This window comes from Gopherus evgoodei, chromosome 3, assembly GCF_007399415.2.
Source record: "Gopherus evgoodei ecotype Sinaloan lineage chromosome 3, rGopEvg1_v1.p, whole genome shotgun sequence".
NCBI lineage: Eukaryota > Metazoa > Chordata > Testudines > Testudinidae > Gopherus > Gopherus evgoodei.
Genome location: NC_044324.1, coordinates 177,447,654 through 177,467,183, shown reverse-complemented (window position 1 = coordinate 177,467,183; position 19,530 = coordinate 177,447,654). Strand labels below are relative to the sequence as shown.

The following is a 19,530-nucleotide window of genomic DNA, read 5'->3' as shown; positions in this document are numbered from 1 at the left end:
GAGCGGTGCACTGTGGGTAGCTATCCCACAGTTCTCGCAATGTCCCCTGCCCATTGGAATTCTGGGTTAAGCTCCCAATGCCTAATGGGGCAAAAACATTGTCACAGGTGGTTTTGAGTATATGTTGTCAGTCACCCCTCCCTCCATGAAAGCAATGGTAGACAATCATTTTGTGCCTTTTTTCCTGGGTTACCCGTGCAGACTCCATACCATGGCAAGCATGGAGCCCACTCAGCTCACTGTCACCACTGCTGTTGCATCAGAAAGGCTTTGAAAACCAGTTTCATGATTGGCCAGACTTCGGTGTGACAGTTGTGTGTGATTCTCCTTGATGCAAACCCATCTGCTTTGTTGATTTTAATTCCCTGTAAGCCAACCACCCTCTCCCCTTCGAAATAAAGTAACTATTTGTGATGGGTTGGACCACAGAAGCCCCCTTGGGAGCTTCCACCTGATGTGCCAAGACTACCTCTGCTCCTGATTTCCCTGCCAGGTTGGGATCTCAGCACCCTGTCTTGCTGAGCCAGACACTCCCGTCTGCTCCAACATAGATCCAGGGTCTGAATTACTTGCCCCAAAGCTGCAGGTTTACCTGAAAGCAGCTAACAGGAGTGTTCTTGTCTTTAATACTCAGATGCCCAACTCCCAGTGGGGTCTAAACTCAAATAAATCCATTTTACCCTGTATACAGCTTATGCAGGGTTGTCATAACTCTAGTCCCAGATTTGGACCTTAGCGTCCAAAATATGGGGGTTAGCATGAAAACCTCCAAGCTTAGTTACCAGCTTGGACCTGGTACTTGCTGCCACCACCCAAAAAATTAGAGTGTTTTGGGGCACTCTGGTCCCCCTGACAACCCCAAGACCCAAATCCCTTGAGTCTCACAACAAAGGGAAATAATCCTTTTTCCCTTCCCCCCTCCAGGTGCTCCTGGAGAGATACACAGAAGCAACCTCCGTGAATCTAAGCAGAAGGAGTCCACCCTCTGTAATTTCAATCCTGGAAACAAAAGCACTTTCCTCTTCACCCAGAGGGAATGCAAAATCAGACTTCCCCCTGACTTCTTCCTCCCACCAATTCCCTGGTGAGCTGAAGACCCAATTCCCTGAAGTTCCCCACTAACGAAAAACTCCAACAGGTCTTAAAAGAAAGCTTTATATAAAAAGAAAGAAAATACATACAAATGGTCTCTCTGTATTAAGGTGACAAATATAGGGTCAATTGCTTAAAAGAAATATGAATAAACAGCCTTATTTAAAAAGAATACAATTCACAGCACTCCAGCAACTATAGACATGTATATTTGATCTCTTTGTCCTTACAACTTGGAAACAGAAGATTAGAAAACAGAAATCACTTCTCAAAGCTGAGAGAAAAGCAGGCAGACAGAAAACAAAGACTCAGACACAAACTTCCCTCCACCCAGAGTTGAAAAAATCCGGTTTCCTGATTGGTCCTCTGGTCAGGTGCTTCAGGTGAAAGAGACATTAACCCTTACCTATCTGTTTATGACAAGGGTAAACTCATAAATTGTTCGCCCTCTGCAAGACTAACAGAGATATGCCCGGCAGTTTGCTTCCCCAGGTATTAATATATACTCTGAGTTAATTAATAAGTAAAAAGTGATTTTATTAAATACAGAAAGTGGATTTAAGTGGTTCCAAGTAGTAACAGACAGAACAAAGTAAGTCACCAAGCAAAATAAAATAAAACATGCAAATCTATGTCTAATCAAACTGAATACAGATAATCTCACCCTCAGAGATGCTTCAGTAAGTTTTTTCCTCAGGCTGGACACCTTCCAGGCCTGGGCACAATTCTTTCCCCTGGTACAGCTATTGGTGGTAGCTAGAGGATTCTTCATGATGGCTCCTCTCCTGCTTTGTTCTGTTCCACCCCTTTATATATCTTTTGCACAAGGCAGGAATCCTTTGTCCCTCTCTGGGCTCCCACCCCCTCCATCTCAATGGAAAGACACCAGGTTAAAGATAGGTTCCAGTTCAGGTGACATGATCACATGTCACTGCAAGACTTCATTACCCACTTGCCAGCACACAGCTATACAGGAAGACTTACAAGTAAAACAGAGCCATCTGCAGATAATTGTCCTGGTTAATTGGATTCATCAAGATTCCAAAGCACCATTAATGGCCCACACTTCGCCTAATTGCAATAGGCCCTCAGAGTTATATTTCATATTTCTAGTTTCAGATACAGGAGTGATACATTTATACAAATAGGATGATCACACTCAGTAGATTATAAGCTTTGTAATGATACCTTACAAGAGACCTTTTGCATGAAGCATATTCCAGTTACATTATATTCACTCATTGGCATATTTTTATAAAATCATATAGACTGCAGCATCACACTATTGTTTTGAAACCATGCATTCTTTATTAATTAAATATAAATTAGATAACGGACAAGGTAGCCCAGGTGGGGTGGGGGAGGAGGGAAGGACAAGGCCACATTGCTTATTGTAGCCACACTAAAAATCAAACTGTTTTAATGACAGCCTTCTGTTGCTTGGGCCATCCTCTGCAGTGAAGTGGCTGGGTGCCCGGAGCCTTCCCTCCCCCGTCCGCGTTCTTGGGCATCTGGGTGAGGAGGCTATGGAACATGGGGAGGAGGATAGGCAGTTATACAGTGGATGCAGTGTGGATTTGTGCTCTTGTTGGCTTTCCTGCAGCTCCAACAGATGCTTCATCGTGTCCGTTTGCTCCCTCATTAGCCTCAGCATCACGTCCTGCCTCTGCTCTTCATGCTCACTTCATTATTTCCTGGCCTCTGCCACTGAATGCCTCCATGCATTAAGCTGTGCCCTATCAGTGCGGGAGGACTGCATGAGCTCGGAAAACATGTAATCGCAAGTGTGTTTTTTCGCCTTCTAATCTGAGATAACCTCAGGGACAGAGATGATAGGGGGAGTGTAGAAACATTCTACGGTCTATGAGTCTGGAGGGACTGCATGGTCACCTGTGCTGCTGAGTTTGCCATGCTGACCAAACAGGAAATGAAATTCAAAAGTTCCCAGGGCTTTTCCTGTGTATCTGGCTAGTGCATCAGAGTTCAAAGTGCTGTCCAGAGCGGTCACAATGGAGTACTCTGGGATAGCTCCCGGAGGCCAAATCTGACCCAGCAAAGTCAATTTTAGCGCTACTCCCCTCACCGCGGAGGGGTACAGAAGTTGATTTTAAGAGCCCTTTAGGTCAATGGAACAGGGTTGGTTGTGTGGACGCTTTCATCTTTAATAGACCTAACGCGGCTAAATTCAACCTAACCTTGTACTGTAGACCAGGTCTAAGATGTTACTTGCTCTGAGCAAAGGTATTAGAATCTGGTCCATAAGTAAAGAAGTTGCAAGGTAGTTTTGCAGCACTGAGGTGCAATCAGAGTTGCATAAATATCTAATAATAATAATGCTGAATAAAGAAAAATAGTCCTTCTTAGCCAGGACCCCAAGGGAAATAATCTGTGTCAAATTCAGGGCTAGATAACCCAGAGAAAAGGGGAAGCAGACTGATGCAGTCATAATCCAGTTTTTGGTCTTCTCCTGGGACAGAAGAACCAGGCTTGATCAGTACAATTGAGCCTACAATGCTTTCTATTCATTGATCTCAATACAATTATTAAATATGATATTCACTTTTTGATATACACTCTGTTGCTAAAGACATATTACAAATACACTGTATATTCATTAATTCACTGTTGGCGCCAGATCCTCAGCTGATGCTAACTACCATAGCTCCATTTGAGGTAATGGACATATGCACTCAATGTACACAGTTGAGGATCTGCCCCTCAATTTCTTAATTACCAAGGACTTGCTGAGCCATTACAAACATTGAATCTATCTCCCCTTGTAAGTATTCTCACACTTCCTATCAAACTGTCTGTACTGGGCTATCTTGATTATCACTTCAAAAGTTTTTTTTCTCCTTACTTAATTGGCCTCTTAGAGTTGGTAGGGCAACTCCCACCTTTTCATGCTCTCTGTATGTGTATATATATCTCCTCAATATATGTTCCATTCCATGCATCCGAAGAAGTGGGCTGTAGCCCACAAAAGCTTATGTTCAAATAAATTTGTTAGTCTCTAAGGTGCCACAAGTACTCTTAAAAAGCAGCAAAGAATCCTGTGGCACCTTATAGACTAACAGACGTTTTGGAGCATGAGCTTTCGTGGGTGAATACCCACTTCCTCAGATGCATGTCAGTGGGTATTCACCCACGAAAGCTCATGCTCCAAAACGTCTGTTAGTCTATAAGGTGCCACAGGATTCTTTGCTGCTTTTACAGATCCAGACTAACACGGCTACCCTCTGATACTTGACAAGTACTCTTGTTCTTTTTGCGGATACAGACTAACATGGCTACTACTCTGAAACCTGTCAAAAAGGACTTGCTCGTTTCTTGTAAAAAATTGGCTGGCCTAGCCTAACTGATTGTAACACTTAGTTTCACTGTTGCATATATTCAAGTCCAAGCTAAGTTGGCTGTGTTTTGCCCAGCATCCCAAAACATACGCAGAGGCAGTACTGCCAACTCTGCATATAAAAATGACAACGTATTAAGTGATGGAAAGAAAGACTCATGAAAACACTCATTCCAGTTTTCTTCAAGAAATTTAAAAGGCAATTAGTATTTCCTTTTTTTAAACCAAGAGACCATGCCATTGATTTTAAGGAGTAAGCTTTCAAAACCACTGTGGAGGTTTTTTAGCTGCTTAACTCACACTAAAATCAGCAAGAGTCACCTGGCTGAGTTTTCACACAAACCTCTGAAAATGATAATTTTCCTAAGAGTAATTGTCTAAGATATAGTTCTACAGAGTCCTCAAAACTTCTGAGAAGAACAAAACAAAAAACAGAAGAAAAATAACTGCAGTTTTTCTTGCAGTAGGATCCAACAAAGAGCTACGAGTGCGTTGTTTGGTCGGTGAAGGTGTGATACAGTAACAATAGCATTTTGCATTTTTAAATTATAATGAAAACATTCACCTTCCCAGATAAGAGTCTAGAAATCTATCCTCAGGCAATGATCTGAGTTCTTTGCTCAGATACTGACTCCCTTTGTGGCCTAGGACCAAATTCAGCTTTGGTGTCATGTGTGAAACCTCAGTGCTTGCATGTCTGTGACCAGAGCAGAATGTAAGCCTCTCTGTCTGTAAAGTGGGCACAGTTGCTTCACAGGAGTGTTGAGGGCTAATTAGTGAATGTTTGCAGAAAACTTAAAAAACAATAAATTGCTATATAAAGATTACGACAGTGCTGAATTGTACCATTGTGACATGAGATGTGTCATTTCTCTCCCTCCTGCCTTCTCCCTTACTCTCCCATCATGAGCGATTAAGATAATAACTTCAGTGGGAAGTCATCCCTTGACCAACTCCTTTTAAAGGGGGGGGGGTTGTTTGTGTCAGAGGGAGAGATCAGGGGCTGCACACAGACACAAGTTACAGACAGAAGCGTAATACACATGTATGTGTACACAATCATGCAGACACAGAAAGAAAGTCATAGTGAAAAGAAAAAAAACAGCATGGGGGTCAGTATCCGATGCTATTGGCAGGACTCACAAAGAACTCGATTGCAACCTTAACCTCCGCAGTAAGGACCAGTGAGTGTATAACTGTGTTTTTTCATGAGCAGACCAGAGAATGCGCGTGGCACAGACAGTCTGAGGTTCTCCACCGATTTCTCCTTGCTTTTAGAAAGGAGCAAGTTATTTCACTTCTTGTCATGGAGCAGCTTACTCTCACCTGTGTGCCCAGCCAGTTACCCTAAGAATTGCACTGAGGAAGCTCCTTCATGAGCAGACAGATAATGATAAATTAAGTAGGGAGAGGTCAATATCCAATGACAGATGTGACTCCAAAATAAAGAAATATCTTTTTAAAAATAGCATGAATTCTGAAGAGACTTAAGAACCAAATGAAAGTTAAAGATAGGATCAGATTTATTTTTAAACTAAACAAAATGCCAGCCATATAGGGGCTATTTTAATCAGAAAGGAAAGATACGAAGGGAAGAATACTTTTATGGCAATGATTCTTAAGGAACAATGTCTATCTATTTATTCCCTGGTGAAGAGGGAAAAAAATAGTGGTTTTGATTTCTCCCCTCCCTTCTCTTCTTGCCCTCAGGAAGCTCGTAAGAGAGTCCCTTAATTTCTTTTCCCCCCTACGTAAACCACATGAGATTATGTAAACGTGTTAGGCTGGCAGAACTTTGCTGGAGGCTTGTAGAATCCACTGTAAGCAGAGGAATTTCAAAGCTTCCTCTACTGCACTCAGTAACACAAAGTTGGTGCTTTAGTTAAATGTTTTATAAGTAGCATAACTTCTACAATCACACTGTCTTAATGCAGGAAGTACAAAAAGTAAATGACAAAAAACAGAAATTGGCCTTGACTTCCAGTTTATGAAAATGACATTTTGTTGTGGAAACCTCAGAAGTGCTTTCCAAAATAAAATAAAAGGAGCTTTGTAGAAAAGGGCTAAAATAATGCTACTGCAGCAACATAAAAAATAGGTTCCCAACCCCCACAACTTCTACATATGTGAAAACAGCTGAAAAGACAAAATTCATGATGTGATTTCTCACACATCTTCTGTATATTTTCACTAGGAATGTAAATATCTTTATTGTAGAATGTATCAAAAAGCACAACGACTTTATTAGGAGTTCTTAACAGTCTTGGTAAGAATTACACTGAATGGAAATACAGTACACAAATAGGCTCAGATTATATATAAATTGTATATATCATCTAAATTGTGCACTTGTTTTATACATAGTTGAATAGGACTGACAAGAAGTTTATATGGTGAGAGGTTGTCATTTTAAAATACTATCTGCTGCTAAATCCCACAACAGCCTGGTTTCCATATTTTCTATATATTTTTCTGTGTTCCTATACCAGTTTCTAGTTCTCTAGCACTAAATATATTCTGATGCAGTTTGTCTGGAAGACTATGCAGCATTTAAGACTCAAGCTAATGACTAAAGTTTTGCAGAGATCTAGAGTGAGCCCCCTGCACCCAGCTACAGTTAAGCCACCCAATTCACCATAGGCTAGGGCAATCATTTGGTAACCATATTAGTTTTTGCGTTAATTGTACCTTTATAATGTACTATCTTGAGCTGTTTGATGTGTTGTCTCATCTGCATTCCCAAATCCAGTACAAATATCAGGGCTGCCCGGGAGGTGGGGGGGCAGTGAGGCAATTTGCCCCAAGGCCCCCCAAGAGAATGCTCCAGACACGGCCCTGCCTTCCCCCATCCCCCGGCGCCTCAGTGCGCCGTGTACAGGAGCAGCCCTGGACAAAGTCCATATTAACCCTGTCAGGGCCTATGTTGGGTACACACTCCATCACACTCATGAACATCTCTTTCACTGAAAACCTTCCATCCAGCTCTAGTGGCTTCCCTTTCCTCTTTCACATGGAACAAGAGCAACAACCAGAAGGAGTCCAGAAGCCTAGGGGGTTCCTTCCACAAAGCAGCTGGCCTCCCCCCCTCTGTCTACATGGAATACAGAACCAGCAGCTAGGAAGAGCCTTCACAGACTCCTGAATCATCCACTCCACTCCACTCTGGAATTTCCCTCCTCATTTGCGGTCTTGCCATTGACCTTCATCCTGCCCCTCTCTCACCACAGACACCGAGCATCTCCCCAGGCTCACCCTCTCAGCTGTGATCTCACTCTTCTACCTCCTTCCTTCCTCTCACCCCTCTACCTCCTTCCCGCTCAGTTTCCCTATCTCACTCCAACAATCCTTTCCTCTCTCACACTTCAACCCTAAGTGTCCTGAAAAAAAACAAAGAACACAACATCTAAAACTAAGTGTTTGTAAATAAATAAAACAAACATACAAAAATAGGACACAAGTCTGGCACAAGGAGAATATCTGCCATCACCCTGATCATTTTGCTCAGATGTTATTTATTTATTATAATTATTTGTTGTTTTTATTATAGATTCAGCTAGAGGCGCCAACTGGGCATTTTACAATTGTATATTAGCAGAGAATCTTTGCTTACAATCCAAATAGACAAGGCAACTGAAAAATGAGAGCATGGAAGTATTATTGTCTCCATTTTACAAATACAGTATATTGTAATCCCTTCCTCAACACTTCAACTGTTTTTTGTCTAACTGGATTGGAAGCTCTTTGCACCAGTGAATGTATGCATCTTCCTCTCTGTTTGTACACACACCTAGTGCAATGTCACCCTGATACTGATAGAGGTCTTTGGGTGCTACCATTTTACAAATAAATCATAATTATTAATACATGCATACTATATAAAGAGGATTTTGTTTGCAGTTTATATGTTGTATTCTTTGATATCATTTTCAAACCTTAAATGCATTTAGCTAATTCCAATAATTTTAAAACAATTTTATTTCCAGCATTTTTTATTAGCTTAAAACCTCAAACTGGTGCTGAGGCTTGTTAACACAGTACCTTTTACAACTTCTACCAAAGAAGTTCAGGATACGATAAATAGAATGAATTTATTCTTTTTGGGAAAATATAAAACTCAGAAGAAATCTATTTCTACCTCTGCGGTATGAAATTTGTCACTAATCATTTTAAACTATGCCCTTTTATGCTGCTTCTGTCTCTTTTCGCTTTCTGTGCAGTTCTTTGATGTAACAAAGCCAGTTTTAGACAAGATTTCAGTTCATCTGGAAAAAAAAGCTTTAAGTCTTGAGGCAAAATGCAGTGTATTTAAAATTTATACACTCCATAATGCCTTTGTTCTGAACTTGAACATCCTGCAAAACTTCTCTGCTATTTTTGCCTTCCAACTCTAAGATAATTTGTTCTCCTGGTTTCAGCTTATTATTATGCAAAAGTGACTTTAAGTCGTGGTTCCATCATTTAACTACATGCACAGTCATGGCTGACCCTTTCTGATCAATTGCCAATCCATACAGGTTTGACTGATAAAAGAGCCAATTAGATTTAAGCAAATTAAGGGACATCACCAATGTCAACCACTTATTAAACTGAATGCTGAATTCCATGCATACAAAACACTAATGCACTAAGTCGCATTAAGAGTTGAAATCCTAACCCCATTAGTAACTCCAGACCGCTACAGGGTAAAGGTCAAAAGAAAGTTTCATATTTATGGATTAACATTTGGATTCAATTTTTATTTTATTTTTTAATTCTTTTCTAAGAACTCTTGAACCTGAACTGCAATTCTAGTCAAGCACTTATATAAAATATATTCTTTATTTCTGAGAGGATTTTTTTTTAGAGTTGAATTTAAGCAGTGCAACTCGGTTTGGTATTTTAAGTAAAATTCAAGGAACTGCATTCCCAGAAATTAAGATGATACATTTTCTTAAGCAACTGATAAGACCAATATGCATAAGAGTTCAGTGCTTAATAAAGTAGAAAATATTTCAAACAAAAATCAAAGAAAACAAAGACTCCTTGTCTGAAAATTACTGAATCAACTGAAAAAATACCCACTATTTAATAGTATTGATTTGTTGTGACTATTAAGATGGACTTCTTTGTTCTCTACCTTTCCACCTGATTTATGGCCTTTTATCATACTCTATAAAGTATTCTCCATAGTGCATATTTTTGAACAGTAGAGTATTTTTGCTTCTTGGAAAGTTATTGCTACAGTTTTGGACCCATTGAAAGACTATAATTAATCTTTATATATTTAGGTTTCAACCCCCATACATTACTAAATACTATAAAACTTGTAGCGTTCAAGAGACTACTCTCCCTTTTTAGGCAATCTTTTGTCCAAAAAAACCCCTTTCCCTCTCCAAGAATCTCCAGATGTATTAAGTATAACTCTTCACCATCTTTGCTACACATCACTTAATCAAGCAATTGTCACTCCCTTGTGTGATGAGTTACAACAGGCGGCTCTGTATTCCTGATCACACTTTTTAAACACTTCAGTATGAAACAATGCTTCTGTCACTATTTGCCACTGACGTAGTCTTAAATTTCATTGATCAAGAACCATGGAGGTTAAAAGATGAAGTCTAAGATAGGGTCAAATCCTGCTATCATGTGCACAGTTCAAGGACATGCATGGGTATAAATCACCAGAATTTGACCTACAGCTTTTAGCTATAACCATGCAGCATCAAATCCTGTAGTCTTGTTTCATTCCTTGGGGTCAAGCAAAACTCCCACTGATATCAATGAGTGAAATCCCAGCCCCTACGAAGTCAATGGCAAAATTTCCACTGATTTCAATGGGGCCAATATTCCACCCAATAACTTCAATGTACAGGATTTGTCCCATTGATAAATAACTATTACACTTAGAATATAGAATTATGAATTAGAATGTTATTGCACTCAAATTAAACAGTGATTATAATAAAACATAATGGAAAGGTAAATATGGATTATAGAATGTCATATATAACAGTACTTCTCTCACATGCACTGATTCATTTATTATTCATTTCAGTATGGCTCACAGTCCACTGGAAAACGGTATGGAAGATTTCTTTAATAACTCTCAGTGCTAATTTAATTCTACTTAAACACACATATTCTAGTGAATGCCACATGCTTTTCAGCATGATTTTATGTGTAAATCAGGATAATATGTTTTCAGATCATTAAGTAAAAGGAAGCATGAACTAAAACCTATTTAATCAATGAGGTATTGCCTTTAAACTACCACAAGGTCATAAAAAAGATAATTTCAAAGCTATAAGTTTCCTAATTGTAATCAACAACAATCTAATGATGAAAGAAAGTATATCCTAATGGCTATCATAAACTTGTGCACATCCTTGCCTATCTTCAGAGATCCTGTATCTTTTCATTTTTTAAAACTGTCAGCACCAAGTTTCTGATTCCTTTCTTCAAAACTGAACAATCACACATAGATTAGATGTGATGTTAATTTATAGCTTCAATAAACAATTTATCTCAGATTTAGTTTATTATAATAAAACTATATTTTTTGTTTCTTAGCATTGGATAGAGGTGAGTCCACTATTAAAAGCATATGGTATATTATGTGAATTGATCCACTTTTCCTGTTCGAGAATTGTCCATATACAGTTTACGATTTTCCCTTTGTCAAAGTTACAAATAATTTTTGGATAGAACATTGTTTGCAAACATATCGTGAGTATTATTTGATATTTGTGTTATGTTGGCTAGTTGTGACTATATATGTAGTTCCCTAGCATTGTTCCTGGTCCTTTGCTCCATAAATATACCACTAAGGATCAGCTTGTTGATTATCTCTCATTTATAGGTTCAAAATTCACTTTTAGGAATATTCACTTATGTTTCACTGTTTCTGCAAACATTCCTGTTAGAAAATTCATTCATTAGACTATTCATGTAAAGACAATACAAAAGGGACACAAACCCATCTGATGTGAATTCAAGCTTTGATTTCAGTGAGTATGCAGATAAAATGTTCGCAGGTATTTGTTCAGCTGTGGTATGAAGCATATTTCAAATCCTTCTTGATAGATAACTTACCAGAAGTGGACTAGATCCTCACCTGGTGTAAATTAGCATAGTTCCATTGATTTCAGGAGATCTACACCAATCTGTGATTCCAGCCACTATGCTGCTGAAACTGAACATTACCATTAACACACCAACCACTTCAAAATATATCCAATAAATACTGTTCCTGTGCATAGCTTACACTTTCTATACAGAATCAGATTATCCTCTGCAGTGTGCGCACCTATCTAGGTTCTTGTATCAGAATAACCTATCACTAGGCTACCTGAGTGCCTCTCACAAACAAACAAAAACTGCAGGACATTTCATATTCACACACACAAACTTATGGATATCTACTTATGCCTTCATATCTTACAGTTTTTAAGATGTGCAATAGGTCGTATTAGAACAGGGCCGGCCCACAACATTTTTGCACCTGAGGCGGGGAGCTCAAATGATGCCCCCAAAACTTTGAAAGGTCTCAATTCTGCCTTCCTCCAGCACAGCACTCCACCATCTCTGTGCATCTAGAGCAGAGAGAACACATATGCACCAGCAACAGACACAATTTTTTACACTCTGGGTCCTAGTGGTGCCCCCCCCCCCACAATCTGGCACCTGAGGCGACCGCCTCAGTTCACCTGATGGTAAGGCCAACCATGTATAAGAAGCTGAACCCAACAGTTGCAAGTAACAGTTGCTAACGCAGATGTTCCTCTGAACTTCAAATACTCAGTTGCAATAATAAACAATGTGTTCAACAGAACAACACAGCATAACATAACAGTATATTTGTAACATACAGAGCAACATAACTTTTTTTCTACTTACCCCCTGGAGGCATGGCTAGTGTCATGGGATCACTTATCACGCTGCCTTGGCTATTGGAAGCATTTACTTGGATAGTGTAGTTAGCATATGGAATCAGTCCTCTAATGGGCACCCATATGTCGGATTCTTTGCTGCTGTGTAAGATCTTTGTGCCATTTACAATAGTGTAATTAGCATTAGCTGTTAAAAACAAAAAAGTGGGGAGAACAATAGTCAGGTTTTGTACCTACTGCAATTCCTATTCTTTATGGACCAAGTTCTGACACTACTGGTGTCAATGGGGATTTTGCCATTGACTTCAATGGGAGGAAAAGATGACCCCATTTGAACATTTAATATTTTTGCCCAATTTTCTCCTTTCTTCCTTCTTCTTGTGGTATTTGCAAGGTACCAAAAGAATAAAATCATAAGAACTAACCATATATGTACAGAAACAGATTGCTATAGGCTGAAAACATGGACCAACATTTGGGAGTCATTACTGTTCTGACAGCTGCTTCAGAGCTGTTCAAATGAGCAGGATCATTCAAAAAGTTTAGGGATGCAATCTTGGCCCAATAGAAGTCAATAGCAAAATTCTCATTGACTTAATGGGGTCAGGATTTCTGCCTAGAAATGTGTACTTCCATCAAAGCGGTAGATCACTCCTATTTACATATATCTGAGAACGACAAATGTTGCTTGAAAAGTACCTGGGCTTAAATGTGATCTTGGACCTAATGTAGGGGGAAGAAAGATTGACATTATTCTATTTTATGAAGTATCCAAAGAGGCCTACAGGCTTTCAGTTGAACTGGGAATTTGGATGATTAAGTCCCCTAGGCCTCTTGGAAAATCCAACCCTTTCATATGCCGCAAAACCCCTGAGGAAAGAGAGGAGAATAGGGAATTTGCACTTAGGTATCTGAGGGCAAAACTGTGCTAATTTACTGTCCAATGTTTTGAACGTATACAGATGATAATACTATCATCAACATCACCCATTAAAGTCAATGTGAATTTTGCATAAAAATCAGTGGTAGCATCACAGAAGTGCTTGAATGCCACGGTGACAAGTATCTGTTTAGATGGAATATCTAATAGCTGAATGGAAAGATGTAGGATTTTAAAATATCTGGAACAAAGGCAATATGAGTCACAATTCTCAAAAGCAGCGGATTTAGTTCTCCAGTCTGAGTCCGCTGCAAAACCAAAATACAATAGATACACATATTTCAAAATAATAATAATACAACCAAATTCTGTTCTAGTTACACCTTTCTGAACACTCACTGGGCTCCATTTTTCTTTGTGCATGTTTAATATACATCGTTAAAACTGAGCACATTGTTAAGCCTGAAGCAGTTTTTCAAACACCACTTTCAATAGCACTTCCAACACATTCACTTTCACCCTCACACAGCCAAGGCACTCTATAAATGCTCTCTCTATGCAGCCATCATACTATGATTTGGTGATTCTTGCAAACATTTTGTAATTCACTTATTTTAAAGGTATTGGCCCCAAATTGCAGCCATGCAACTTTCTTGATGTCAACAGAATTGCAATGATGGAATTTAGGGCATGGTTTTGATTATTCCATAGCTAAAGTATTGTAAATTTACTTCTTCTTGTGTTTTAACTTTTAGTCTTGCATTCCTTTTTTCAGTCTCCACTGAAGTCCAATTTATCTGTTGGCCAAATTCTGCCTCCATTACAATACCACTAAGCAATATAGTGTAACATAGGGACAGATGCTGATCTCATTTACACTAGCATAAATTCAAGTAACTTCACTGAAGTTAATACATTTAATCTGGATTACACCAGTGGAACTGAGAACAGAACTATGCCAATAGACCCTACTTTACATGCCATAATGAGGGACGCATTTTGTCTCATGCAAGAAAACTGGCGTAACACCTCTTCACATTCCACAAAAGGTACAGATAAACTCCTGCAAAGGTAGCATTATTCACCTGAGACCATCCGTATGCAACCTCACACATTCTACTCCTTCTAGACAGGAATTGTGCATGGGGCCACTGCTTGATCTGGGTGTCTGTATATGCATCTCAAACCCCTATATGCCTCTCAGTGAAGCAGTCTCTCTTTCTATTTGTGCTTTCACTTCTGTTTTATGAATAACAGTGAAAGCACAGAAAACACAGTAAAGTGCAAACACCAACTCCATATATACATAAAAGCCCCAATTTATGTAGTCTACCTAACGGCTTGTCTATGCTATGCTAAAAGGTATGTATTTAAAACCTGCTAGTGAAAATGTTCTAATTAATAAATTTTAAATACCTAATGTAGACAAAGCATGATGTATTTTAACACGTTAGACCTTTGTATTGTAACACGGGCTCCCCAAGGTTCACTTCACTCAATTAATGTGTTAAAATGTATCCTGCCCAGTTTACATTAGGGTTTTTAAATGTGTTAACACCTTTCATGCTAGACTATACAAGCCCTAGATGAACACACATGATTTCCCTGCCCATTTGTTTGTGTTCTTTATTTTTTAAATCTCTTTCCAGATAAGATAATATTGCTTGTTGCCTATTTTTAAAAATGCAGTTTAGGGGAAAAAAATCGACAAGGCAACACTTTGTTCTAAGTTGTCAGGATAACAGCATTAATAACACAGTAATTATACAATTAGTTGTAACATTAAGTTCTAGTTATAGCAGAATGATTACTTGGCAATTATAAGAAGTATATAATTACTCGATAATTATGAGAAGTATGTAATTATATAACCATTTTATTCAGCTCAAAAATGAACTTGCACATTTACAATGAGTTAGACAACACGGAAATTCAGATTCTTCACTGCTTTATATATTTATAAACTGAAGAGCACCAACCATTCTCCTAACACAGACCAAGAGTTTCTTATTGCCATTCACAGCCAAGCTACTTACAGCTATGGGCAAAAATAGAATATTAGAAAAATATTTTTAAAATATTGCTCCTGCTGGGAGTGACATGCAATGTGCAGCTTTACCACTTTTGACTGCATAAACTTTGCTTTCAGTGGGCTGGAAAATGCAGCCGCATTGGTTCAGCCTGACAGAAAGTGCTATGATGATAAGCGTTTCATATCACCCTATGTCATTCCTGCCTAATCTGCCTCAGTTTGGTCCTTATTTGGGAGTATAAGTAGATTGTGCATCTCTCTTTCCAGTTTTCATGTGTGTCCTTTCCCCCACCCCATTCTTAGTTCCAATCTCAGCTTCCTACAGAGGGTGCTATATTCCATTGCAAACAATAGCTTGAGACACTGTTAAATCCTTAAGGGCAATTGTTTCACTTTGGTCAAACGGTCAGTGCTTCATAGTATCTGACATGACCAATCACTGATGCTTCAGCAGAGAAGTTCCCATCACCACCTTGCTGAAATGCCCATTCTGGAGGAGCATTTCCAGGTAGGAAGAAAATAGCTTCCCCCAGAGCCTGCCAATCTTGCCCCTGAATGGCCTGCACTGCTCTCAGAGATATGAACCCCTCCACACATACATACACAGCTCGTCTTCACAGTCCCTGGTTTCCCCAGATTCCTTGATCTTATTCACTCCCAGAAGGACTTTTTTCCAGCTAGGTTTCAGAGTAGCAGCTGTGTTAGTCTGTATCCGCAAAAAGTCCAGGAGTACTTTTTGAGTACAGACTCCAGCGAGAAACTGCTGAACTTGAATTAATATGCAAACTAGATACCATCAATTTAGGCTTGAATAGAGACTGGGAACGGCTGAGCCATTTCACACATTGAATCTATTTCCCTATGTTAAGTATCCTCACATCTTCCTGTCAAACTGTCTGAAATGAGCTGTCTTGATTATCACTACAAAAGTTTTTTTTCTCCTGTTGATAATTGCTCATCTTAATTAATTAGTCTCTTAGAGTTGGTAGGGCAACTCTCTCCTTTTCATGTTCTCTGTATGTGTATATATATATCTCCTTACTATATGTTCCATTGTATGAATCCAATGGAGTGGGCTGTAGTCCATGAAAGCTTAGGCTCGACTTAGATGTTGGCATAGGAAGTACGCTTATTAAGTTTGCAGATGATACCAAACTGGGAGGGATTGCAACTGCTTTGGAGGACAGGGTCATAATTTAAAATGATCTGGACAAATTAGAGAAATGGTCTGAGGTAAACAGGATGAAGTTTAATACAGACAAATGTAAAGTGCTCCACTTAGGAAGGAACAATCAGTTTCACACATACAAAATGGGAAGAGACTGTCTAGGAAGGAGTATGGCAGAAAGGGATCTAGGGGTTATAGTGGACCACAAGCTAAATATGAGTCAACAGTGTGATGCTGTTGCAAAAAAAGCAAACGTGATTCTGGGATGCATTAACAGGTGTGTTGTGAGCAAGACACGAGAAGTCATTCTTCCACTCTACTCTGCGCTAGTTAGGCCTCAGCTGGAGTATTGTGTCCAGTTCTGGGCACCGCATTTCAAGAAAGATGTGGAGAAATTGGAGAGGGTCCAGAGAAGAGCAACAAGAATGATTAAAGGTCTTGAGAACATGACCTATGAAGGAAGACTGAAAGAACTGGGTTTGTTTAGTTTGGAAAAGAGAAGACTGAGGGGAACAGGATAGCAGTTTTCAGGTATCTAAAAGGGTGTCATCAGGAAGAGGGAGAAAACTTGTTCACCTTAGCCTCTAATGATAGAACAAGAAGCAATGGGCTTAAACTGCAGCAAGGGAGATTTAGGTTGGACGTTAGGAAAAAGTCCTAACTGTCAGGGTGGTTAAACACTGGAATAAATTGCCTAGAGAGGTTGTGGAATCTCCATCTCTGGAGATATTTAAGAGTAGATTAGATAAATGTCTATCAGGGATGGTCTAGACAGTATTTGATCCTGCCATGAGGGCAGGGGACTGGACTCGATGACCTCTCAAGGTCCCTTCCAGTCCTAGAGTCTATGAATCTATGAAATAAATTTGTTAGCCTCTAAGGTGCCACAAGAACTCCTGTTCTTTCTTCCAGTCAGGCTCTCTCCATTTCTCCCCAACTCTGCCTGATTCTGATCTCATTTTCAGTTTTTTACACAAATGTAACTTCACTGACTTCAGTGGAGTCACTCCTCATTTACACCAGGACCACTCCTCATTATGCTTTCCCCGCCACCTGGATGAAGCCTGGATTTTTCTCCCTTGACTTACTGCTGCTATCTATATTGGTAGGCATGGATCATAAGGATCCTGCCTTAATATAGCTCTTCCCCCATCTCTGTGTTTTATTATGTCATTATGATGATACTCTAAGAACCTCCAACTAAAGGCTACCAAAAATAAGTTTATTTCCTCACTTTCTGTTAAAAAAGAATATCTATCTACATACACAGAAAAGAATATACAGAACAAGAAAAAGTAATGTAGAAAAAACATCCTTTTGTAACTTATATACATTCCACCTGTACATCATTGTAAAAAAAAGTGCAAAGCTTTACCCAGCATTCTAGTTGGTGGGTGTTTCTAGTTGAAGGGTCTCTGTATCATTAGAAGTACAGTTCAAAAAGGGTTCCAAAGCAGCTGCACATCCTTTTTTTATTGAATATCAGTGTAAATAGGTGCATAAAATTCATGCAGCTTGGTGGTGCGTAAATTAATGCTGTCCTGGGTACATCATCCTATGGGGTTCACTAGATTGAAATAACATAAATGGGTATCCTTTTCCATTCCTGTTATAATCATTGTCACAAGAATTTTAATGCCTCATATATTCCGTAATTTTTTTCTGTGTGCTGTACTGCTCTGACCTTTTCAATATTCTGTAATTTGACTGGCTGGCCATTTCAAGTTCTTTCCTTTTTACAGCCTTATTAACTTGTGGGGAAGAGGTGAAATGGACAGCCAATCAGAATACATAATATTGCAAAGGTTGCAGTAGTACAGTATTGTACCAGCAGACACAGAGTACTGTATATTAGGCATTAGCATTCTGATATCTTATTCATGTGACAAAGGTTGTAACGAGAACAGAAAATGGCATAACATGAAACCATTCTTACGACTAAGACTATAATGAGAAAGGAAGTAAAATAAACCAAATACATTCTTCTAATACTCAAAAACTGTATTTTTGTAAGAATGTTTCTCTTTTAAGGTAGCCTTTCCCATCTGGATAAAAATTTAGGTAGAAAAGATGTTAAATTGAAAAACTGCATCCTGTACACAAAATGACAAAAGTACATTCTGTATCAAGTGGGCACAATTTCCTCAAGGAACATCACATATATTTATTACTATTATTATTTAGGTCCTTGATTACTAAGGCAATAAATTTTCAATGCCAAGCACTTTACTGAGAGTGTGGAGATTTGGGGTAGGAACTTACTAACTAAGGTCTTTTACACTTTCTGTGGACATTAAAGAATCATGATGCTTTTCATAAGATCACTGGTTTTTTTCCCCTCTGGGTTGGTGTCCTTGGATAAAAAAATTTTCTCTCCCCAGCCCTGGGGGCAGTGTGTCCTATGCCAGTTGACTGCTGTTCTCTACCCTAGAAGGGGCTGCATTTCACATGCTACATGTATGATATGTGAAAAGTGCTGTGAAATCATTCAAGATGAAAGGTACTCTATAAAAATAAAGTACTTATGCTCACATACATATTTAACACTAGATTGTTTCCTTTTAACATTATGTTAGCGTCCAGGAAAATATGGTGGTTTTGTCACATTCTAGTCACAAAAACAAGATAACAAATTTTCTACTACTGTACTTCAGAAGGCAATTTATTTGGTGAGACTGAGTTTAAGGCTTTGTTTCAAGTTCTGAAACATGACTTTTGACGTCTACTGTTCTTATATAGAAGCAGATTCTGATATCCTTACTTGCATTGAGTAGAATCTTGCTCCACAAATACATTCACTTCAGTGGGACTGCTCATGCTGTAAGGAGCTACTGAATGAGTTATAGTATCATAGAACTTTCATCCGAGGATCTCAAAACACTACACAAACATTATCTAATGAACCTGCACAACACCCTATTGTTATTTTTAGACCTATTTTACATATGAGCAAACAGGGATACAGAGGCTAAGTGTCTTATCTCAAGTCACAAAAATAGTGAGTGGCAGAACTGGGAACAAGATTCAAGCCCTCCACCCTTCCCATGAAGGAAAATCTAAAACTTCACAAAACCTCCTTCTCCTCTCACAATCCCACACCTTCAACCTCAACAACTTAATCTTCCAGAATGATGTCCT

At 39.0% G+C, this 19,530-nt stretch overlaps 1 protein-coding gene across 1 annotated transcript in view; it reads right to left on the bottom strand.

Moving 5' to 3' along the window:
* Window positions 1–19,530, bottom strand: part of USH2A (usherin) — a 596,134-nt gene that overhangs the window by 200,561 nt on the left and 376,043 nt on the right. Inside the window, 1 exon segment of the mRNA XM_030557510.1 lies at window positions 12,320–12,499. Within this exon segment, the coding sequence (XP_030413370.1) occupies window positions 12,320–12,499 (180 nt within the window).